Source organism: Heterocephalus glaber, unplaced genomic scaffold, assembly GCF_053883595.1.
Source record: "Heterocephalus glaber isolate CG9 unplaced genomic scaffold, H.glaber_assembly_v1.0 deba00000546, whole genome shotgun sequence".
Taxonomy (NCBI): Eukaryota; Metazoa; Chordata; class Mammalia; order Rodentia; family Bathyergidae; genus Heterocephalus; species Heterocephalus glaber.
Window position 1 is genome coordinate 33,584,244 of NW_028258147.1, and position 25,874 is coordinate 33,610,117.

Sequence of the window (25,874 nt, forward strand, 5' to 3'; positions counted from 1 at the left end):
TTTACATCCCAAAAGGAAATTTCTCAAAATGTTATTCATAAACATGCTAAAATACTAAAAAGTTTATTAGGTAGTTGAGTTTTTCTGTGAATATAAAACTGTACCTTTAGAGAATAATTGGGAATATGGCATTTACAGCCTGCTAGAAGGAAATGCTCATTAGACTGGGGAAAGGAAAAAGTTTTATTTTTTTCAAATTCTTGACTGGGAAACACCATTTTTCATGGTTCCTCTGATCTTCCAGTCTTTCACTAAGGTATAAAAAGATTATTTGACAGGGTAATGTCAGTTATGTTTATTCCATATTTGTTACAGTGTCCAAGTTATTAATACATCTTCTCCCTCCACCAAGCTATTCCTTTTCCTTCTTGAGTAACTTCGTCTTAATTTTAGAAACCCAAGACACGCTATTTGGATACTGGTACTGGGATAATTGCCAAAAATTGTGATGGGTTTCTAGATGGAAAAAAATGAGTTTATACCAGTGCTACTCATTTTTTGTCACTTTAGATTCCTTTGGCTACTTTGAGTATATTTAGGTGTTTTTATCCTAATTTTATTTTATACAGGTTCATATTCCTTCAATCAAGATATACTAAAAATGCCAGGGATTTAGCTCAGTGGCGCTGCGCCTGCCTCAAAAGCGCAAGGTCCTGAGTTCGATCCCTAGTACCGCAAAAACAAACAAGCAAACAAACAAAAACTACAAATCTATCCCTTAATTTTCAGTCTTTTTGTAATAAACAATAGAGTAGTGGAGAAACCATGTGGGTACTGCTGTTCTTGAGACTTAGTGACAGGTTTCACACTACTAAAATTTGCCACATTTTACTTAAAGCCTATGGGCATTCATGCTATTTTTGTAAGGAAGGCTTTTGGAAAGCTGTCACACATAACACACTTGTCTTTGCCTTGTTTTAAAAGCTTGGTCTTGTATTTTATGAAAAAATGAGGTGGGCAAGGATGTAGCTCAGAGACAAAACATAAGGCCTGGGTTTAGTTCCCAGCATTCCAGAAAAAAAGTTTTGGTAAGAATGTTATATCCTAAGGCTAGAGATGCAGCTCAGTGGTAGAGCACTTGCCTTGCAAACCCCCAGGTTCAATCCCCGGCACAAGAATAAAATCTAAAACAAATATTGCATCCTAAATTCTAAAAATCATTTTAATGTATTTTCTTGACTTACACAGTAAAAGCCAACACACATAGACAGGAAGATGTTTGTTCTCAACCTGGATTTCACAGGGAAGGAGGTGAGTTCGAACAGGTGACATTTTTTTTTTCTTTTTTGGTACCAGGGATCAAACTAGGGTTCTTGCACTTGTGCAGCAGGCGGTGAAACCACTGAGCTAAATCCCCACTGAACAGGTGACATTTTGATCAGCTTTGGGATAGTCACACCATGTTTTCTCTCCGTTCTGAATTGGAGGTATAACAGTGAGTTTATACCCAGAAGCTTCCAAATGAAGCCTCTGTTTGGGTCTTCTGAGAGGATGCTTAGTTTAGAGAAGGTTGTAACCTTTGAAGGAACTGTTCATCACCTGGAATATAAGCTTAAATAGTAAGATCTTTATAATTTTAGGTAACGATGTATTCAGATAGGGAGAAAAACATTTTCAGTTTTTCCTGAGGAAATACAAATGGCAATAATATGAAACATCACTTCAAGTGATGTTTAGCCCCAAAGAAAAGATAAATGTTGGAATTGCTGTTCCTGATTACATAACTTTAATGAAATTCCTACACACCTACTGAGTAGTAGCTCCCATTGTTGCATATTTTTCCAACTATTTGAGAACCTTCTGTTTCGTTGCCGGGAAGTGGCCATGTTCACATTCTATATTGGGATTAGAATAGTGAACTCTGGAATTAGTGGTAGCTCAGAACACCCAGGCTTTGAGCTAGACTCTGGGAAGTCTGCAGTGTACTAAAGCTATATTCAACATGGAGCAGGGTGCTCTGAGGAAACTGGTGGAATCCATCAGTAAAACTGTCAGGAGCTGTAAGTACTGATCCACCTTCCAACAGTGCCTGAACATGAAATGTTGATAGACATCCTAGCTAAATATTAATAATAAGTGCTTTGTAACTCTAAAATAGAGTCCTCAGTTTCTATCAGGTATTGGCCATTTTCAAAAAAGGTCAGCAAGTGAACAGTTACATTGGCACATATACAGAAAATCTTTTAACCATTAGGTGTCCTGGAATGTATTTGGTGATATGAGAAGACTAGATTGAGAAGTTACATGACATAAATACTAGAGATCTGTCAAGCAAGAATGATTTATTATAGTCATACTGACATGTAATAAATTTTGAATTATAAAAGTTTTAGCTAGTTCCCTGAGTTTTTCTTTTGGCATAAAACCAATACTGGCAGATGATTATCCTACTCCAGGGCATTAGTGGAGTTGTATAAAATACTTTAGATACTGAAGAAACAGCGTGGTGCTTTGTATACCACAAGTGTGTGCTTATAAAAGCTACTTGAGAGCCAGGTGTGATGGTGCCCACCTGTAATCCCAGCACACAGACTGACACAGGAAGATCACTGCAAATTAAAAGGCCAGCCTGAACTACATACATAGTGAGGCCCTGTCTCAAAAAAAAAGGTATTTGAATTTAACTTTTTTTTTTTTTTTTTTGGTACCGGGGATCAAACTTGGGTCTTTGCGCTTGCGCAGCAGGAGGCAAAACCACTGAGCTAAATCCCCAGCCCTGAATTTAACATTTTTTAAAATCCTTGCCCTGAAAGATTTAACTAGTAGTCTTCTGAGTTTTGTTTCTCAGATATGACCATAAGTAATCCTGACGGATGGTTCTGAAAGAATCTTAGACATTGAGGAGTTGACAGTATCAGCCACTATTAAGAGTCTCATTATGGAGCACTTCCATGTTTCCTTGGGTGACTTCAGGAGGACAGGTACCACCTTAACTCTCATTGTAAACCTTCTGTTCCAGTTGAGATTTAAAATGATTTAAGTTCCTCAAGACCCAAGGGGTTTTCCAAGGCTGCTATTCTATAATTCTTACAATTTCTACTGTAGGTTTAGCTAATGCTGAGTAAGAAATACTGCTTTCTTAGTGGAGCCTGAGCTTTCTAACATTCCAAAGGAGAGTTTGCATACTTTTAAATCAAATGCCCCCACCCCATCCCATTGAAATAGTTTTTAGGAATGTTTTGCCATGTTTATCTTGTTATTTGAAAGCAACTCCCTGAGATCTGCAGGTAAGAAAGAATATGTAATACTTGATCAAGAGGCATCATGTCTCGTATAGACTTCCTCAAAAATGTAGAAACCAAGCTTTAGATTGTCTTTTGTCTAAAGTTACACAGGTAGTGGGTTTTTCTAGTGGAGGCAAAGTTGGTAGGCTGAAGTAGGAGGGTCTTGTACAGGGAACAGGGAAAGGGGATGTTCTAGAACCTCTGCAGAAAGTCCTAGTTTTCTGCAAGCCATGACAGCACAAGAGAATTAATTAGAAAAGATAGAAAAATGAGACAAGCTGAGCTTTGGGCCTGATAGTGCTGCTCTGGGCAGCAAAGACAAGACCCCAAGCTTGCCACACTTTTACTTGGTACATCAAGATTAACAAATATAACAGGTAGGGCTGGGGATTTAGCCCAGTGGTTCCGTCGCCTGCCTCGCAAGTGCAAGGACCTGAGTTCGATCCCTGGTACCAAAAAAACCAAAAAACAAAAAACCAAATATAACAGGTGACTCAGTGCAGCAATGATAATCCTAGAACAATGAGGAGCTATGTGTTCCTCCTCAGGATGTCTTCAGCTGGTGTAATCTTGCCCTAGAGCATCACAGCATCACTGAACCATTAAGATTTTAGCTGTGACCAGAGTGAAAATGCCATAGCTGGCCTGTAGGCAGGAAAACTAGGCCTAATCATAATTTTAATTGTGAAATGATTTTTTTCCCCAAAATTACGTAGAACTGCTCCTGACAGGATCTAATGTTCAAGGCCAGCCTGGGCAACTTAACAAAACTGAAAGGAGGGAGGGGGTGTCAGCTGGAGACACCTCAAAGTGAGGCCCAGGGTACAGTCCCTAGTACTAAAAAAAAAAAATGTATTTAATGTAGCTCATTCTAGTGTAGACCAGGATATACACTGACTTTCCTCTTATTACTGGGATTTTTGTTTTGTTTTAGAACTGGGTCTGTCTAGCTGAGGCTAGCCTTGAATTCATGATCCTACCTCAACCTCCCGCAGAGTTTGGTTGCTAATGCATAAAAATGGAGAGAGTTGACAAGAGCTACAACCACCTAGGCCCCAAAAGGGGATTGTCTTTATTATTTCTCTTTGTGTACAAAATTCTGATTGTCCCATGTGACAGTAAGTTGAAGTAATTCTTCCTGGCCTTGGCTTTGAGCTTCTTAAGAGGAAACCATAATTTACTAGGCCTCAAGATCAAAATTTCTTCTAGTGAAACAGCTACCACTACACAACTGCTCAGACCCTCAGAAAGCTGAGTGCCTCCAGAGACCTCACAAGGAAAATTCCTTCCCACTGCAGTTGGAACCACTTTTTTTCCAGACAGATTTAGAATGTTTTATATTCTAGACCTAGTAAAATTTGTACCTGTTAATGTACTACTCTCTAGCGTTTCATTGTTCAGTGTTGTAACCAGGAACTATATGTGATTATATAAAATTTTAAATTCCCCTTTTTTGGTAATACTAGCCACTTTTCTGGGGTCACTGTTCACATGTGGGTGATGACTCCCAAACTGAATAGCACAGATACAAAATATTTTAGGAAGTTCTGTTGGATGGTGTTGTTGTATGGACAAATAATTCTAGTCCCTTTTCCAAATAATGGCCTTTTAATCTCTCGGAGGAGAAGGGTAGACAGTACATCTCTGGGTGTGTTAGCTTCATGGGGGTGTGAGTGCAAGCTGTGCATTCCCCTGGGGCCCTGTGCTTCGTTTAATGTTGAACTATCACTGAGGGGTATTTTTTTCAGTTCGGTTTTGATTTTGGATTTTTCTTTTCCTAGTACACTAAGTCCCCAGCTTACAAATGAGTTCCATTCCAGGAGAACATTTGTAAGTTGGATTATTCATTCGTAATTTGACAAAGTGAATCTTATACAGTACACCTGTAAAAGTTTGCAACTCAAATATTCATAAGTCAGAGACTTACTGTACTGGGGATTGAACTCAAGACCTTTGCACTAAGCTAGATCCCAGACCTTTTTTTTTCCCTCCTGCCTCAGCCTCCCAAAGTGCTGGAGCTCCAAGTGTGTCACTGACTTAATTTTTTAACAAAGGACCTGAATTTGCATTATACTCTGGGCCCACATGTTCTGTAGTCAATAGTGGCGCTATACAGTGTGTCTCTTACTGGAAATATGACAGGAGTTTCTATACCAGTGGTGGCAAACCTATACCATGCATGCAGCAGCGGGCTGTTTGTATTACTGAATGCTCTAAAAGATTCACCATCATGATGATCTATACCATCAGAATCACCAAAAGATTTGTGTTGAAAGTGTAATACCACCCCACATGTATTAAAAATCTCTGCACTAGGACTGGGGATTTAGCTCAGTGGCACCAACCCTGCCTTGTAAGTGCAAGGTCCTGAGTTCGATCCGCAGTACCAAAAAAAAGAAAAAAAATCTCTGCACTGAAAATAGATACACACTAAATTGGAGAATTTTGAAACTGTTCCTAATTATATCATTATTTGACAGGACATCATTTTGGCATCTAGAAGTAACTCATTTACCATATCTCCAACTTCTGTTCTCTAAATTTGACAAGTACTCCAATTTAGAAGTGGCTGACAAATGTTTTATAGTCCCCAGCAGCACACAAACAGCTGTGGAAAGGGAAAAAATAGTAACTTTAGTGGGGACACCTGGCCAACTCTGGCTTAACCAAGCAATCGTGGTTAACACCACAATGATCCTCGTGCCAACCGAGAGAAACTGCATGAAAACAATAAAGAACTCTGTACTACCTTTGCATCTCATGTAAATCAAGTTTTCCAAACTAAACACTGCTATTGAAATTATCCCAAAGTGCATTCCATAGAGTGCACCACATCTGGGCTTCCTGTTTCTTCATATTCCAAACAAGAAAGATTTCTAAGTTTCTTGTAGCCCAAAGAGGAGCTGCCTCCCCTTTTATGACCTAGTCTTGTAAGTTATAGGCCCTCATTTCCACTGTTGATTGAAATGATCATAAAAATCTGAATCGTGCCGGGGATTTAGCTCAGTGGTTCCGCCGCCTGCTGCGCAAGCCCAAGGACCTGAGTCCGATCCCCGGTGCCAAAAAATAAAATAAAAATGAAAATCTCAATCGTTTCAAAGAGGCCTAGACCTCATCTCCAAGGAGAAAGATCAATGCCACACTGTGCGAAAAGTGTGTGTGATGGGATTAGACTGTTAAGATCATCTAGGAAAATACAAACTGCCACACTGGAATTCACCATAGCTTCAAGAATTTACTATCAAAGTGATTTTCCTTAAACACAAATCTGACATCCTGCCAGCCAAACTTTTAGTAAGTGCCCTCATTATTAGAAAAACTCAAAACAGTCCTGCCATCTAGCTCAACAAAGTTGCAATTCTTAGAACATGCCTGTGAGACTTTATTTTTAAACTGTAAAATGGCCATAAGGGTAGGAACCATGATGGATATATACAATAATCTTTACAGCCTTATTCAGGACTTCATTGTTACAGTATGAAATTATACTAAGCAAGGAGCAAGAGAATCTAATTTGGTTCCTAAAATAGTACTATTAGGCACCTTTGTCATTGCTTATTCTTTAGATTTCTAATCCCTACCCTAAAAACCAAGTTACTCTTCAGACCAAATAGAAACCTTCATGTTGTAAAATGAATATTTGCTATATATTGTCCTTTATTTCACTTGGGTAACTTAAAATCACCTCAGAAAGTTTCTAACATAATTCTCCTTACCTCCACAATAGAAAGTAGGGGAAGAAGAGGAGGGAAGAGGAAACAAAAAATAGTAACCACCTCTCACTCCTAACTTCTAGTTCTTTCAAGTAATCTTTGATTCAGAGTTACACTTTTAGAGAACAAGGAATCTCAGCGACCAACCAGGACAATGCCCAGTTTTATAAGTGAAGACACTATGGCATAACAAAGCAATTTAGGATGATAAACAGAATGGAAACCAGATGCTCCCAACACACAAAGTCTAACCCTGTATTTTCGGTCCTGACAGTGCACTTCATCATCATATTTCATTAAGTCTGGAGTGAGACTCAAGTATGTGAATAGAGTTGAGTTTGAAAACTGCAGATCTGGTAGTTACAAAGCCTACTGATTTTCTACAGCACCTCGGGCTCCTTCCCAGATTTTCTGTCCTTATCTCCACCTCCGTAGCCAAAGCCCTGTCACTTCATCCCCGGCTTCCAGGCTCCCAGCTTTCTTCCGCCAGTACAATTTTGCCAGATAGGTTTTCCTAAACTACTCTTCCTGTCATGGTCTCCTGTCCAAAATCCTTACTGGTTTCAGATTCTCAACCTGTAGGGCATAGGAGTCAACTGAGCTCTTGTTTTAAAGCCAATTCCTGGGAGGACTGTTAGCAATTCTGATTTAGCAGACTTGGGGCAAATTCTGGAGATCTGCGTATTTAACAAGTATGGGGGCCTGGAGAGGAGATTGAGTCTCATAGCCCAAAAATGACACCATGAGAAACACTGCCCCTGTGCAATAAATGGTATCCATGGAGCAGGCATTCAAGACTACCATCAGCCCATCATCTTCCACCTTGGTTTTCACTTGTCAACTCCTTGCTACGCCCCCACTAAGCCAAATTCTACCTCTTTCCTTTACTCACGTTGTTCACTTTGCCTAGAACACTCCACTTCTTTACCACACTTAACACATTCATTCCTAAATAAACACTATGTATCTTCCCTTCCCTTTCTTCCTTCTTTCCTTTTTTCTTTTCTTTTCCTTTCTTTTCTTTCTTCATGCTACGCAAGTGCTCTACCATTGGGTTACATCTCCAGCCCTTTTTATTTTTTATTTTTTAAATTTTTATTTATTTATTTTTTTTGGTACCGAGGTTCAAACTCAGGACCTTGCGCTTTCAAGGCAGGCGCTGGAACCACTGAGCTAAATCCCCGGTCCCTCCAGCCCTTTTTATTTTTCGAGATGGAGTCTCAGTAAGTTGCCCAGGCTACCCTCGAGCTTGTGATCATCTTGCCTCGGCCTCTGAAGTAGCTGGGATTACAAGCATGAACTACCATGACCAGCCCGATTTACTTCTCTTTCTTTACATGTCTCTAATGAAGAATGCTATATTACATAATCCAGCAATTTATACTCCCTTATGAGACTTCTGAGTTAGGCCTGCCTTAACTGTGTAAACTTTTTTTTTTGGTACCGGGGATTGAACTCAGAACCTTGCGCTTGCAAGGCAGGTGGTGGCACCACTGAGCTAACTCCCTGGACCCTGTGTAAAAAACTTAATCCATATCATACATATTTTGGTATCACCAGACCATCTAGCATCATAAGAACAAAATAATTGCTTAGTCAAATATTTAATTGGGTTGATTAGTGTTTAAATCTGCTGTTTCTTTTCATTTCACAGTCAAAAAAATGAAGTAGAGCATCTTATCAAACTTTTTCACAGCTTCATGGAAAAAAACTGGATGATTTGGTAACACTGGGCTAGATCTTAACACATTTTGAGAGATCCTGCACAACGTATTTGGAATGACTGATGATATGCTGATGAACAGAGATAAGTCACGGAGACTAAAATGTGCCAATTTAAGATGGAAACTATGTATGTATTCAATTTTCATCATAGACTGAATGGTTTTCAGTGCCACACTAGAAAAGTATAGTGCTAATAACACTGCTGCAAACTAACAGGTCCTTAATTCACGCTCACTCAGAATTTCTTATCCATAGTTATACAGCAAATAAGCTAGTGGTATTCTTGTTTAAAAGATAAGCAGCCCTGTGGCTTTTAATCATGTTTTCTTTGGCATCATATTCTATAGACATTTTTTTCTCGTAAAAATAGAGAATGTACCAGTCTATATAAAAAATGATGACTCACTACAGTGGAAAAGTAAATTATATATTGAAAGTAGGAAATTACTGTAACCCAGTTAGTTTTAGAAACAGACCTTTAAAGTGTACAATTTGGTAAGTTTTGACACATGTATACATGTGTGCAACTATTACCACAATAAAATAATTAATATATCCATCATTTCCAAGAAGTAGTATTTTCACTAATCTTCCATAGAATAATATTTTTATTGGTAATTGTAAAAATAATGTATTTTAGTAATTTACCTTTAGATATTGTGAAAACTCTTTAGAACAAATTTTTTTTTTTTTTTTTTTTTTTTTTTTGGTACCAGGGATCGAACTCCGGTCCTTATGCTTGCAGAGCAGGCGACGAAACCACTGAGCTAAATCCCTGTCCCCAAGAACAAAATTTTTAACCACTTTTTTTTAGAATAAAAACTACGTCATTGATTAGCTCCACTGTTTGACCCCCTGGCACCTAATAAATGCCCAAAACATCACAAACAGCCGGGCACAGTGGTTTATCCTGTAATTCCAGGACTTGGGAGGCTGAGGCAGGAGGATCAGGAGTTCAAGTTTGAGTCTAGCTTGGTCTACATAGGCCAGCCTGGATTATACAGTGAAAACCTGTCTAAAAACAAAACAAAACCACAAATGGTGCTCATCACTGCTCATGGAGCAGATTTCTTCTTTTTACTTTAAGAATATGAGGGGAAACATATTTCCAATACTTTTTATCCTTTCCTCCTCAATTTGGAAAGTTTTTCTATCCACTCATATATATGTATGCCTAAATTACAATACACTTACATATTTTTTTCCAGTGTTTTGTGCATTTGACAGAGACACGGATAACTACATAAATGTAGAAGAGTGGATTGGAGGATTATCAGTGTTTCTTTGAGGAACTTTTGAAGAAAAGCTTAAGTGTAAGATGGGATTTCTGGCTTACTAATATATTTTATCAACTTAGTATTTGGTAAATGTTTATAATCTAAAAATATGAAATTAGTGTTTGGTTTAACAACCTTGCAAAAACTGTTCATAACAGCTTGAAACAAGTGAAATGAGTGGCCTAGTTTAAAGGTCATTTAAGTCTCTAGCCTCAGTTCATAGATTCTGCAACGCTCGGTGTCACCTGATAGGTCTTTGTCTCATGGCCTAAGTTAAGGGTCAGGCTTGTGCCAACTCTGATCAGCTGGTAACACTGAGGTTTCTGAGGCTGCCTCTGTCCTCAGAAGGAAGTGTGCCTCAATATGGGGCAGTGCATGTGTTAACTTTGGGGCTGTTCTTTGTCTTTTCACCAAAGAAAACAAAAGGGGTTGACCACGCACTAACTACCAGATATTAATTCTTTACTGTTGGAGTTGTTTTAGATAACTGAAGAGAGAAATGAAGAAACTGAAGACAATGCAAGACCAAAGGGAAGAGTGTTATAAATGGAGCTTTTGGCTTAAAAGCAACATGAGGAACTCCAAAAACAATACTCTCTCAGTTCACAATTTTGCCTAGAAATAGCTCTGGTTTGTCCAACTGGGGTGATGTTCATTTCCTATGCTTTATTCTTCTAATGTCTGGATTTGGGGTGAGGAACTCTGGAAAGAATAGGAACAATTTTAGGTAACAGTTTTCAAAGAAGCAAATTGCTTTCAAGTATGTGTCTATTTGCTTAAGAAAAGATTGTAGAATTCTATGTAAGTGAGCAAATTTTTATCCATTCTTAATCATTCACTTGAATTTGGCTTTGGGACATTAAAGAGAAGATCAGTAATTTAAAGATAATTTTTTAAATTATAGCACCATTTTAAAATCATCAAATTTCTGTGACATTTGATGTTATTTTGTATTTCAGCCCGCAATCTAATTTTTCATGAGATGCATGTAAATATAGTTTCCACTTAAGATTGAGGCAGTGTTTTGTTTTGTGGTACCAGGGGTTGAAACCATAGACCCACACATGCTAGGCAAGCGCTCTACGATTTAGCTATCTCCCCAGCCCTGCAGTGTTCTTACACACAAGTCTCACTTAGAAGTGAAAAGCTAAGTTTTATGAATGTTAATCCTGTGCTAATACTAATACTTGGTGAAAAGGGCTGTGATCCAACTGTATATGGCTGGACAGCAGCACAATGTCAAAGATTTTCCTCCTCTAATCATGCACCCTAAAATGTTTCTTAGGCATTTAATATGTTGGCTGATGATGTAACAGTGGTAAGCATGCTTATCTAGCATGTACAAAGTCCTATGCTCAGTCCCTAGTGGGAAATAAAAAGATATGTTAATTTGGGGGAAATAATACTTTTTCTTTTTTTCAGTAGTGGAGATTGAACCCAGGGCCTTCACACTGAGCTACATTCCCAGACCTTTTGCCTTTATTTAATTTTTTAAAATTTTGAGACAGGCTCTCACTAAGTCATTAAATTGCCCAGGCTGGGTTCACTCTTGCAACCCTCCTGCTTTAGCCTTCTAGAGTGTTGGGATCACAAATGTGTCACCATGCCGGGCTGGAAATACTGTAGTACTTTCCATAGGAAGGCTGGATTGCAATTCCTTATGCTACTGATTGGAGAAAGGCGACAGAGAGACACAACTAATCTGATACTCTGGAATTTATTCCTGCCTCTATTGCTTTGGCCAAAACACTTAACTAGGTATAAACTCCATGAGAGCTCCTTCACTGCTTTCATCCCAGGACCTGAGTAAGGTCATTTGTGGGGTGAATGGATTAACTCTGGTGCTGATATTTAAGCTTGTGTTTCTAATTTATTTCACCTAACATTATGGTCTCAAGGTGCATCCATTTTCTATAAATGACTCAAGTTTATCCTTCTTTATGGCAAAGTAGTAATTCATTCTATTTAAATACATTTTCCTTATGCATTCATCTGTTAATGGATATATAGACTGCTTCCAAGACTTAGCTATTATGACATGGAAATCACTCTCCAGGAAGAGATTATTTGATAATTTGGGATGGTGCACATGGGCAGGTCCTATGACTCACTATGCAAACTGATAAATGTTCTTTTTCAGTGATTAAGTGACTACTTCATTTTTATACTCCACATGAGAATCATAGGATTGATTATACACATGTATGAACAAAGGTTTCAACATTTTATCTTTTATTGCAGCTTGATAACATTTTTTAACTCTCAATACCAAAACACAGGAATTGTATGCCTTTCTTCCCAAATCCCAAGGGGTATTTAATCTTGGGGACAGAAATGTAATAAGCAGTGCTTTATTGTAAAAATCTCTCTACACCATTCTGGATTAGATCAGTAAATTTATGGTACATAAATTGTACTTACACTTTGGTATCTTATGTTGAAAATAACCAAGGGAAAGACTAATGACATTTTAACTCTTCTTACATAAGTCTTTTACACTTCTGTGCTTTAAAAAGACTGTTTTGAAGTTTATTATTTGAATGGAAATGGTTACATTTCTCGAGAAGAAATATTTGACATGCTGAAGAACCGTATATACCAAGGGTCATACAAAGAAGAGACTGATGAAGGAATAAGAGAGTTGGTAGATATAAATACTTCTGAAAATAGTAAGAATGAAAAACTGTAATGAATTACATTCATTCAAATACATGTTACATAAAGCTAAAAAATGGTTTCTTTAAAAACATGCTTTTTTTTCCCCTCCTAACAAATGTAACTTTTATATGGACAGGAGTTTGTGTTCTCTGCTCTGTCTGTTGTATAATGACTGGCTGTGGGTACTCATTAAATATTTGTAGAATGGGAGTGATTAAACAATCATTATACTCAAGCTGGGGATTTAACTCAGTGGCACTGCACCTGCCTTGCAAGTGCAAGGTCCTAAGTTTGATCCCTGATGCCAGGGGTCGGGGGGTGGATAATCATTATACAAAATTAATGTTAATTTTATTATTTTAAAATACCTTTTTGGTTTTTTGCAGTACTTGGGATCAAACCCAGGGCTTTATGCATGCTAGCCAAGTGCTCAACCACTGACCCATGTCCCCAACCCTAAAGTATTTTTTATTAAATTTTTATTGTTATTGGTACATGTTTTTAGTACATGATTACACTCCTCATGGGGAGTTGATACCTGTACAAACACATCTAAATTCTTTTTTTTTTTGGTACTGGGGATCAAACTCGGGACCTTGCTCTTGCGAGGCAGGCAGTGGAACCACTGAGCTAAATCCCTGGCCCCTAAATTCTTCTTTTATCCCCCTCTCTTTCCCACCCTTACCCCTCCTTCCATCCTTTTGTTTCCTTCCCTTTTACAAAATATCTATTTCCTATTACTTATCATTTATTTTGCCCTTTGTATTTCAGGTTTCTCAAAAACCATGTGACATTTAAGTTTGTGTCTCTAATTTATTTCACTTAACACTACGGTCTCAAGGTGCATCCATACCCGTCTCTATGGCAAAGTAGTAATTCATTCTATTTAAATACATTTTCTTTTTTTTTTTAATGGTGGTGGTGGTGACTGTGTGTGTGCGCACACTAAGGTTAGTGCAATAGACCGGAAATATTCAAAGAGAAAAATCACATCCACATCAGATTCTTGTTATTGCTATCTCTTTGCATTACAAAAATAATTTTGATACAGGAAACCCTCATTAATTTGGATTCCACTTATCAGGAGTTTGTGGGATGAAGGTACCCTTACATTAAGAAAGGGCTTGGGCTAGGGATTTAGCTCAGCGGCTCTGCACCTGCATCACAAGCACAAGAACCAAAAATAAAAAAAGAAAAGGCTTATGAAAACAATTTTGTAAGCACATTTAAATCACTTAGACGAACCTGTTCTTTTCAAGCATTTCAGAAACACCTGTTTACTTCCAAATGATGTGCTAACAATAAACTTTTGATCTATTCATTGAAGCCAGAGATTTAAGCACTTATCTAGCAAAAAAGTATAATATCCTTTTTGATATTTTCTGTGTGCTTTAAAATGTTCAATAATGTTTTTTCCTTCACTGGTTCATAAACACTTTCTCCAAAATTATATTTTATTGTATATGAACTACAAGTGTAATTTTGGGTCTAATAATTTATCTTGCTGACAATATGCACTTATGTGAAGTTTTACTCAGAACATATATTACATATTTCCCAATTTATCTCTTTAAAAGATGAATAGTGACTCAATTGGGAACAATTTGGCAATGCCAGGAGACATTTTTCATTGTCACTACTGGGGGTTTCTACTGGCATCTAGTGGGTAGAGGCCAAGGATCTTACTAACATCCTGCAATAGAGGACAGTCTCCCACAACAGAAATTAAATACATTTTCTTTATGCATTCATCTGTTGATGGATATACAGACTGCTTCCAAGACTTAGCTATCATGAGTTGTACTACTATAAACATGGGTATCATGTATCACTGTACTGTGAGGACCTTAGCTCTTTGGGAGAGATACCTAGAAGGGGAATAGCTGGGTCAAATAGAATGTCTAGTTAGTTTTTTGAAGAATCACCATATTAATTTCCACAGTGGTTGAACTAGTTTACATTCCCACTGAGAGTATAGAAGGGTTCCTTTTTCCCCACAGCCTCACCAGCATTTGTTATTATTTGATTTATTAGTGATAGCCATTCTTTCTGGATTTAGTTGGAATCTCAAGTGTTAATTTGCGTTTCTCTAACAGCCAGAGATGTTGAACATTTTTTCATGTATTTATTGGTTATTTGTATTTCTTCTGAGAAGTGTCTATTCATTTCAGTTGTCCATTTAATTTGGTCTCTTATTTTGAGGGGTCTAACTTTTTTGAGTTCTTTATAGATTGCAAATATTGGTCCTTGGAGGAATAACTGGAAATTTTTTTTTCCAATTCTGTAGGTTGTCTCTTTACTCTGTTGGTTGTTTCTTTTGTTAGGCAGAAGCTTTTTAATTTGATGTAATTCCATTTTTTTTTTTGATCGAACTCGGGTCCTTACGCTTGTGTAGCAGGCAGCGAAACCACTGAGCTAAATCCCCAGCCCAATTTATTGCTTCTTGATATTTCTCATGCAATTGGGGTTCTGTTTAGAAAGAGTTTGTCAATGCCTATATCATCAAGAGTTTTACCTGTTTTATCTTCCAGTAGATTGTTTCTGTTTTAACATTTGAATATTTGATCCATTTTGATTTTAGTTTGATCCATTCTGGTGAAAAGTACAAGTCTAGATTCAATCTTTTGCATGTTTATAGTTAGTTTTCCCAGCACCATTTGTTAAAGAGGCTATCTTTCCTGCAGTGTATGTTTTTGTCCCCTTTGTCAAAGATCAGATACGTGAATATATCTGGTGTTGCTTCTACATCCTCTACCCTGTTCCACTGATCCTTGTGTCTGTTTTTGTGCCAGTGCCTTGCTGTTTTTAATCACTGGCTTTGTAATATAACTATGTCTAGGATTTTGATGCCGCTTGCTTTGCTCTTGTTGCCTACGACTGCTTTTGCCATTCTGGGTCTCTTTTGGTTCCACGTTAAATTTTAGGATTGTTTTCTCTAGTTCAATGAGAAATGCCATTGGTATTGCATTAAATCTGTGTATGTTTTCAAAGTACAGCCATCTTGACAATATTGGCTGTGCCTATCCTAGGGCAGGGAATATCTTTCCATTTTCTGATGTCCTTTTTCAATCTCCTCTTTCAGAGTACTGTAGTTTTGTTGTAAAGGTCTTTTACTTCCTTGGTTAGGTTAATTCCTAAGTAAGTTTTCTTAATGCTATTGTGAATACTGTTTTCCTAGTTTCTTCCTCTGTGAGTTATTGATATACAGGAATACTATTGATTTTTGTGTGCTGATTTTTGTATGCTGGTACACTGCTAAGTTTTGATTATTAATTCCAGGAGTCTTTTGGTGGAATTTTTGGGGTCTTTTATGTAGAGGATCATGTCATCTGCAAATAATGTGACTTCTTCCTTTCCTGTACATATCTCTTTTCCTGGGCTGGGGATTTAGCTCAGTGGTTCTGCTGCCTGTCTCGCAAGCGCAAGGTCCTGAGTTCAAGCCTCGGTACCAAAAAAAAAACAAACCCAAAAGCATATCTCTTTTCTTTCTTTCTCTTGCTTGATTGGTCTGACTGTTTCAAGTACTATATTGAACAGGAGTGATGATCCTTGTTCCTGATTTTAGAGGGAAAGCTGTCAGCTTTTCTTCATTTAATATGATGCCTAATCCTAAAATATTTTACTATCATTGAGACCTCATTAACTTGGGGGGTGGGCAGGGCTAGGTTCAATTCTTGTAAAATTGGATCCTACTTTGTCTTCATGACCTCTCCCCTCCAACCCATCTAAACACTTACAAAATAATGATAAAAAACATTTGACTCCTATAGAGTGCCCACTACTGTATATATGCCAGGTCTTTCAGAGGACTTTAATGTATTAGTTCATTTTTTCCTCAAAATAATCCTATTCCTCCATTTAGTGGATGAAAAAAACTAGAGAGTATGAGAAACTAAAAGTAAATAAGGACTAAAAGGTACAATAGATAATGTTAAAATAGGTAGAAAAGGGGCAAAGGGGAAAGGGAAGTGGGAGGGGTAGGGGAAAGGATAGAAGGGAATGGGATTAATATGAGAAAATGGAAAAATGGAAACAAAATCTTTGTAAATAGGGAGGGATGGAGGGATTGAAGGGAGGGCAGGGGAAGGGGGAAAAATAAGAACCAAGAGAGAGTATGTAAAGGTGCAAATTCCCAATGATGAATGTCATTATATTGTATACCTAAAATGTACCAATAAAATAAAATTTAAAGAAAAGAAAAAGAAAAAAACTAGAGAACAGAAAGGTTTACCAACATCACACTAGAAAATGTGATGCAGAAGTCATCTTTCAATAGAAACTACAGAAGTCTTTTGTTGTGAACATAGTAACTTCTGTTTCTCACTGTGACCCTAAACTGCATGCAGTGAGGTTTTGTGAATCCACAGCAGTGCTGGCCCAGCTCACTAATACTACTCTCAAGCTCAGGAAAAAAAGAGTGTGGACTTGGCAGTCACTAATGCAGGCTCCAGAGTATCCTCTTCTTTTAAAAATACTTTCACTAGCCACTGCTATAGCTGAATGCATTTGCCTTTTTGAGAGACAGTACGTCCTCCAGTACTGCTCCCACTCTTCTTTTTTAAAGGAAAGGTTTATGGAATAAACCTTTTTCTAACAATTAAAACTTTTCTCTAGATAAGACTCTCGGCAACCCTGATGCAGTTATGCCCAGAAGTGAAAAAACAGCTCATCTCATTCACTCCAGTTCAGTTAAGCAGTTAAAGGCAGTCATAGTCTGCAACACAGGTCCCCAATCCCACACCCTGCATGGCATGCCATTTTTCATAAGCTCTGACCTGAATGCTTCACTGACTTATACTCTGCTTATTGTCATCCTTTAGGTGAGCCACTCTTCTGCACGTTTTCTACACCTCTCTACTTATCCACAGCTCAACCAGCCTTAAAGACCCAGCAGTGGCCTATAGGCTTCATCTAATGACTAGTCCATCCTCAATAGTTACTGCCATAACTCCTAGTGACTTTTTTTTTTGGTACTGGGGATTGAACTCAAGACCTTGAGCTTGCGAGGCAAGTGGCAGAACCACTGAGCTAAATCCCCAGCCCACTCCTAGTTACTTTTTAACAGAGCAATTTCACTTCTATCCTTTCTACCCAATGAGCTCCCAAGTAAGAAATTCTTTAAGGAACAAATTCTACAAAAATGAAGCTTGAAAATCATTGTCCTGTTGCACTTACTTCTTCACAAAAGATGCAGTATAACAGGCTCCCTCCAATTTCTTGTCATTTCCATAATTCGGATGTTTTTGGGACATTGCCACATTTTATATAGGTACGTAAGGTATGCCTATTAGAATAATAAAGTGGCCTCTATAACTAAATACCTTTTAATTTGTATAGTGTCTTCAAAAATGCAAAATTGTTTTGCTTATAAAACCTCTTAGTCTAGAGAGCTATTTTCCATGGCAAAATTAAAATGACTATCACTTAAGAAAAAATCATCTTCCTCTCTAGGATTATGACAACAATGGCAAGGTATCTTTTACAGACTTTGAAAAAGCAGTAAGACAAGACAGGCTTCCGTTGGAGGTGTGTGGGCCATGTTTACCAGAAGCAGAGGTATAGTTATAAGTACCAAAAGCCCACCTGTGCTTATAAAGGCTTTTCATATATGAATCTGACAAATTTTCTGAACTGAGAGGATCAGCCCAGTAATTGATTTGGGTCATAAAACTTCCTTAGTCTTTGAGCAATTGTACTTTTCAAACATATAACATAAAAACTTTATTTTATGATTTTGCAAGTTAACATGTATGTGGTTAAGCTATCCTTACCAATTTATTTCCTAGATCCCACATCCGAGTTCTGTCTGGAAATGTATGGTAAAAAGCAATATGTGAAAGGCAGGTTTCCAATTGTAAGACACTGATGGGTGAAAACAGCACAAATGGACCAGAGTAACTCCTTAGGACCAATAAGCCAACAATTCTTCTGAGGCAGGGCACTTAAGTCACTAAGCTGCCCAGACTGGGCTGGAGCTTGTGATCCTCCTTCCTTAGCCTTGCAGAGCACTGGGATTACAGGTCTGTGCCACTGTCCTTGAGACACCAGTTCTTCAGCTGCATCACAAGAGTTCATCTGTTGCACAGTTATCTAGAGCTTGGCCTTTCAAAATGTGGTCTGTGGTGAACTGGCATCAGTGGCATTGCCTAGCAACTTATGAAAAATGCAGAGTCTCAGCCCCCACACAAAACTAAGTGAATCACAATCTACTTTTTTTGTTGTTGTTGCTTGACACAACCAAAGTGTCTTTCTTTCTTATCACCTTCAAATGTCTGTTAGTGGATACAGAGAAGCAAATAGCCTCCTCAGAGAACAGATGAGAAACCCACTTGGGAACAGAGAACCCATCTAAGAGCTGCTGCCATTCAGTCTGTCAGGGAATTTTTTAGATTGTCATAGAAGACACATAATAGAAAATTTACCATCATAACCTTTTCTAAATGTACAGTTCAGTTAGTATCAAGCACATTCACAAGGTCATACAACCAATCTCCACAATTCTTTTCATTTTGCAAAACTGACAGGCTATACCATTAAACAATTCCCCATTCCGCCTCCCTACCACCATCAGAATCTACATTTTAACAAGACCCTATGGTGGAGATTCACAGCATCTTAATATCTGAAAAGGCTTATCTGAACAGCATTTGTTCTTTCCAATTCTGTGCTTAGGTCTTTTGAGATTTCAGCAAAAAATACATCTACCTTACAAGGAAGTAGAGCCTAACTCCTTGGTTGCAGATTCTTTTAGTACCACCCATCACTTATAACCATTCTAGCAATTTTGGATCAGTATACCTTATAGCTGAAGTAAACCTAATTCATTGATATGTTCAAATTTAATCTCTTAGGCAAGAAGCCCTTAAGGACAGGGGAAAATGAAACAGATACTACATATGAGCCTTCTCAAGTTATTTTTATCAGTAAAGAAAATGGAAACAGTCAGGGATTTAGCTCAGCTGCACCTGCTTCACAAGAGCAAGGTCCTGAGTTCGAACCCCAGTACCCACCCCCCAAAAGAAAATGGAGACAGTCTGGATAAAATTAGATTTCAAATTATGTGTTCACTGACAGAAGAAAGTGTAGATATGCTTAAAGTGTAGTGGTCAAAGTCTAGAATTTTCCAAAACTGATTTTTTTTTTATTGCTATACAGTAAGTAAATTCTTCTTAAAAGTTTTTTTTAAATCATGTAAGCTCTAATATCAACTTTGTTGTAATAGTTTATTAACTTTTTTACTTTATAGAACTGTCTTCATTTTGAAACCCTAGCTTTCAGAAACATCAGGACTTGCAGTTTTTAAATGTGAATTGCTCGATATTTGTATTAAAATAAGAAACAGATACTGGTTGCCCGTCTTTGTTAATACTGTAAAGTTTCTATATTTGCTTCAATTTACATGTAGTTATAATGTAGCAGGTAATGTTATATAACATGAACAGTTTCTGTAAAATTAAGTATAGATCATAAAAACATGAAATTAGACGAACTTTGAATGAAATTATAAAATCATGTGCATTAAAAAATACTAGTAGATAAACTTTTTTTTTGGCACCAGGGATCGAACTTGGGTCCTTGCGCTTATCGGGCAGGTGGCGGAACTAGTAAACTTAATGGAGGAAAAAAAAATACTAGCAGTAGGGCCAGGGATTTAGCTCAGTGGTGCCGCCGCCTAACTCGCAAGTGCAAGGTCCCAAGTTCGATCCAGTACCGAAAAAAAAAACAAAAACAAAACAAAACAAAACAAAAAAACTAGCAGTAAAATCTCTTAAATAAAATGACAGGCTAACAATAAAAAATTAATATCCTCTTTAGAAAATACTAACTTGCTCCTGGCAATCTATATTCTTCTTCTTTGTTTTAATGGGTGACTCATATGTTCAGCTTCCAACTTGTCCTCTGGAGGCTTTGGCACTGATGAACTAACCTAGTTTAAAAAGAAAAAAGAACTATCAAAATTTAGTTTCCATAGTGTAATTGTAAATAAGTTAGAAGAGGTACGATATACACTTAATCATCCAGTCCTTTCCATCACTTTTGAGAGAGTTGGCCCATGTTTCAGATATAGCCTATGACCTAGGCACAGAGGAAAGTTTTTTGTCCAAACACTGATGGAAGTAAAATTTCAAAGCCATTTACCAAGAAAAAAAAATGGAGGGAGGGTAGGGGGTGTATAGCATTTCCCTAGCACATGCAAATGCCCTAGGTTTGATACTAAGAACTGAAAAAAAAAATTTTTTTTTGAGGCAGAAAAGTAAACATGCTCTCCTTTAGCATTTTTAAATAAAGTTACCCGTTTTTTTTGGATACAGATAGATATCCAAATTTTGCATTTTTGAAACACAGATAAAATCTGATAGACATGAAATGCTTGGGAGGGGATGAAAAATTCAGATAAATGAGCTCAAAATGGTATAATTCTCAATTTCCCAGGAGAAAAATGGATACCAAACACATCAGAAAAAGTGTGGGGGTTAGGGATTTAGCTCAGTGGTTTTGCCGCCTGCTGAACAAGCCCAAGGACCCAAGTTCGATCCTCGGTACCAAAAAAAAAAACAAAAAAAAGTGTAGACAATAAATCAAAGCAGAATAACAGTCTTCATTTAAAATGGAAAATTATTAGAAACTGTGGCAAATTATACTAAATATTTTTATTTTTCTATTATTTCTCTAAGCTTTGGACTTTACACTTTAAAAATGCAGTCAGCTTATATATTTGTAAGTGTCTCAGGTCAGCTTTACATAAGAAAGTAAGGTGCTAGCACGAGCTGAAAAACTTTAGAAGGCTCAAGCATTAAAAACTGTGTTTAGGGCCGGGGATTTAGCTCAGTGGTTCCACCGCCTCCCTCGCAAGAGCAAGGTCCTGAGTTCAATCCCTGGTACCAAAAAAAAGAAAATGATTATGTAAATAATGTTTTTAAAAACTAAGCACAATCTAGTTCTAATCTTCTAAGGAGCGTATACTTACAATGCAGACCGTAAAGCAATGCAAAGACCCAATCTCACCTTTCTCTACAGCTACTTTTAATCAAAGAAACAATAATCATGTTAAATTTGACTTTGAATTTAAGAGAAATAATTTATATTAATTTTCTTTCTCAGCTCTGGTTCATATTACAACTATCTAGGGAGCTGTTTAAAAAGGAGGCCTGGAACCCACTATGGAAGGTTGATTTAACTGACTGAAACCACTATGTGAGTATTTTTGTTTCTAGAATGATATAAAAATGTTCATTATTTAAAGCAAAATTTACCATCAAAACAAATACGCATGCTGGTCAAGTTCAGTTAATTTAACAGAGAACTGCAGAAAAACCACATAAAAAACTAAAAACTGAAAAAATAGAATTCTATCATTCCCACAAATAATTTTCCATGTAGTTATTAGTTCTATAATCAAATCATCTCTTAACATTTTTTAAAAAATGACCTCACCTCTTTAAGTTTATTCCGAATTAAGTTTGCTGTTGTATTCAAGGAGTCATCTTGCAGATCCACTTTGGCTATGTCTGGTAACTTAGGCCCAATCATCACCTCATTACTGCCTGTGCTTGTGTCAAGAAAAGTACCAAGTTTACGATCATCTTCTCTTCTTCTTTTTCGTTCCTGCAGCTGTGTTGTCCTAGGCATAAATCTGTCAATTGCCCCTGAAGGAGTAATGGCTTTTTGTGCCCCAGAACAGGGTACTGAATTTTTTAAAGTGTTCATCTGTAATTTTGGGGAAGAGTCACTGTGGATACAACGCTTCACCGTTTTGTTGTGGTTTCTACCATCTTTATAGGAACTGGATGCTCTGTCCACATGCTCCCCAGGTGAACATGCACATTTTGAGGCAAAATAACATATAGGCAATTCAGAAGAATAAGTATTTGAGTTCCCAGTAGATGTGTTCAAAGTCGCTGCATGAAATACAGACATATTTGAGTGGAAGGCTTGTCTAAAATCTTCTGTGTCTTTATTTTCTGGAACTGGTTTCTTCTTTGTCATATAATAGTCTTTTTATATCACAATTTGAAAGTTGTGGGAAAGGAAAACAGAAATGGTTCATATATTGTTTTTACCATTCAGAATCATGTAATTTAAAATACAAACTTAAAAAATGTTACCATATTCTACTCCAAATATTTTCTTTTGGGGGGGGTTGCAATGTACATCGGGCTGTCCTTGAACTCACTATGTAGCCCAGGCTAGCCTTGAACCTGTAGTGATCCTCCTGCCTCAGCCTCTTGAGTGCTGGGATTACAGGGATAAGACAGCACACCTGACTCAAAGATTTTATTTCTTGAGCAGGGAATATATTGATGGGGTTTAAGGTCTTTCAAGAGAATTAAAAAAAAGTATATCATATCAAAATTCACCTTTTTCTTGCTCTACATGTGTCTGGTTTTCTACCTCTCTTATGTATTCACTATTCTTTCTTATTCATGTATCCTGTATGTCTTACTTTTCCTCATCCCATCCACCCCTCTTTCTCTTTCCACCCCAAAAGCAACCTACAGGACTCTTACATGTAGATCTCAGAGTCTTCCCATGTAAAAAAAAGTAGAACACTTTTTTTTACAGCTTCAGAATGTTCTATTATATGAATATAACATGTTTAGTTTTTGTTATGAAATCAAATAGTATGCTGGGTGTTTTGCCTGATCTATCCTCCCCAAAGAAGACAGTACCACCAGGGTGGAATGTGGAAACTTAAGACAACCAACAACTCTCTAGCCCAGCTTATGTACAGTGCTGCAAAGAACCCTGTGATTTAAGTTACTGAATACTGTGATCATTTATTTGCCTGTCCTCCAACTAGATTGGGCACTCCCAATGATCTATGCAGCAGAATGCCTGACACATAGAAGTGTTTAATAACAAGCTTTTTGTACCTTTATTTTTAGTAGTTCTTGCTATATAAGCCCTTCTCTCTTCTAATTTTTTTCTAGTTTCTTCAACTGTCTCAAATTCTGGAGCATAGCACACATGAAGCAATCCACCAAAGAAACTCTGTTCATCCATTTTTTTCTTGGCTATCCTAAATAGAAAGACATGATAACTTGGTCTATTAATATAGATTTGGAATGTCTCCTGTCTTATAATAACGAATACATAAAAAAGGAAGTTTTGTTACTTAAATACATCAACAATATTATATACAGGAGTACCTCAGTTCACAAACTTCATTCGTTCCATGATTCTGGAAAAGATGGGTACATTCATGTTCATGTGGGAAAGATGGCTGCGGTCGTGTTTATCACCCAATGCAGAGTTTGCAAACAAAAACAAAATTTTGCCAAATTCTTCCATTTGTGAACCAAATTGTTCACAAACAAAAGCATTCATGAACTGAGGTACCACTGTGTTTCATATGAGGCTCAATTCAATTCCTCGTCACTCAATACTACTAGTTGAACACACCTACCACATGTTTTCCTAATCATGAGGAGCTGGCACACTAGTTAGGAAAGTGAAATTAAATAGAAGAGCTGCCTGATAACAACATATGACTCCATAAAATCAAATGTTTCTGTGGCAGAGTATCAATGCTACTGGTAGCACAGAAAAGAAAAATGAATGAGTAATAGCCAGGAAGGTTAGGTGTTAGGTTAGATTAGTGACAAGAAAAAGGGTAAACACAAAAGTAGATAAGGCACTGCATACTTCAGCTCACTGAAGCAGGTTTATGTTACATAGATGCCAGGAAAAGATGGAGTTAATTCACATAATAGGAACTACAACAGCTGAGGTTTACTGCATTATGAACAGGAAGCATTATTCTAAGCCCTTTACACAAATTATCCAGTTCATCCTCATACCTCAAGAAGTAGGCTTTTTACCGTATGTATTTTAAGAAAAGGAAAAAATAGGCTTAACAGGACTAAACTACTTGCTAGTCATGAAGCTAGTAAGCAGTTGGAATTCAAAACATACTCCAAATTCAATTTTTAATCTAAGATAATACAGGATAGAAATTGTTAAGCATGGGAATGAGGGGATAGAAAGAAGTGTTTTGGTAAGGTTAGCCTTTTAAAAGACTGTACGAAGGGCCGGGGATTTAGCTCAGCGGATCTGTTGCCTCCCTCGAGAGCACAAGGTCCCGAGTTTGATCCCTGTACCAAAAACAAAACAAAACAAAACACAGACTGTAGGAAGATAAGAATAATACAGGGCCACGTTAAGTTTTTGGCTAAGTCAGTATGAATCAGAGAAACCTGAGGCCAAATGATAACAATGGAGGAAATGATATACTGCTTAACTTGCGCATTACCTTGAACTTTGTAAATTCATAAATTTAATAAGATAAACTTCTGTAAAGTCTTCTGCTGGATATTCATCTAGAGCATTATACTCTTCAATTGTACCATATAGAGCAAATCGCTCCACTAATTCCTTCATTGCTCCCACTGCAGGAACTCCTTGTATTAATAAGTACCGAGATTCCAAGTTGATTGTATATACCTAGAGGAAATAGATTCATTAAACATATTTCGCAAGTAAACTTAGGACAAATTTGCCCCCTGTTTTGGTTTTAAATAAGGCATTGTTCAACCGGGACTGTAAAATACACACAAAAAATTTTAAAATGCTGCACTCCATAAAGAATAACATACTCCACGTGTGAGGATATCTAACTAAAACATACAACAGACTACCGTCAGTTGCCATTTTTTTTCTAGCAGTTGGCTCGGCATACGTTATTGGGAAGTCACTCAAGTATTCACGGAGCATTTATGTGACACGCACTATTGTAAACACAGAAGATACAAAGACCTGTTCTTGCAGAGTGGCGTTCTAATAGTTAACCAAACGGGCACTATTACCATTAGACACCAAGGAGAGAGATCTGACAGCTGCCTTGCCTTATCTCTCTAGGCGGGTTATGTGGAGCTAGAGCTCACACAAAGCTACCGAGGATAGCGAATGAAACTGAAATCGCTTTACCTTGACCGCGCGAGCCCGTCGGCCCTCTCGATATTTCGCCCTTGTGTCGCAAACCTCCTTCTGGACGTGGTGGTCGAATAAGCTTCCAAGCTTTCCATCGTACGACGCCATGTTGGCTGCTTTGGAGCTCACAGGGAGAACAACATCCGCTTTGTACCCTAGCATTTACCCAATAAGACAGCGAGATAAATCAAGGCGTTCCAGGATTGGTTAGAGAATCGACAGCGTCGGCCATCGTTTCCTGACAAGTAGAATTCAGTGAACGCGGTACTGCACACGGCGGCCTGAAGGAGAGGACCAATGATTCGCATAAGCTTGCTTGTCCCTCCCCCTTACAGGCGCACTGGGAG

At 37.6% G+C, this 25,874-nt stretch overlaps 1 protein-coding gene across 1 annotated transcript; it reads right to left on the bottom strand.

Moving 5' to 3' along the window:
- Positions 1–169: 169 nt before the first annotated feature.
- Positions 170–25,770, bottom strand: Rbm48 (RNA binding motif protein 48). The gene is made up of 5 exons (XM_087204477.1): positions 25,525–25,770; positions 24,851–25,041; positions 23,472–23,617; positions 22,033–22,592; positions 170–20,524 (listed from the first exon to the last, which is right to left on the bottom strand). Exons 1-5 carry the CDS (start codon positions 25,687–25,689, stop codon positions 20,438–20,440), a joined length of 1,149 nt encoding a protein of 382 aa, XP_087060603.1. The 5' UTR covers positions 25,690–25,770; the 3' UTR covers positions 170–20,437.
- Positions 25,771–25,874: the final 104 nt, after the last annotated feature.

Bases quoted from the DNA above. Each gene is read 5' to 3' on its own strand.
- Rbm48 (XM_087204477.1), bottom strand. From the start codon at position 25,689: ATGCTAGGGTACAAAGCGGATGTTGTTCTCCCTGTGAGCTCCAAAGCA. The intron at 23,618-24,850 runs GTAATGCGCAAG...CTTTCTATTTAG, and splicing joins ATGAATTTACAAAGTTCAAG to GATAGCCAAGAAAAAAATGG. The intron at 22,593-23,471 runs GTACAAAAAGCT...TGATATAAAAAG, and splicing joins AAGAACTACTAAAAATAAAG to ACTATTATATGACAAAGAAG.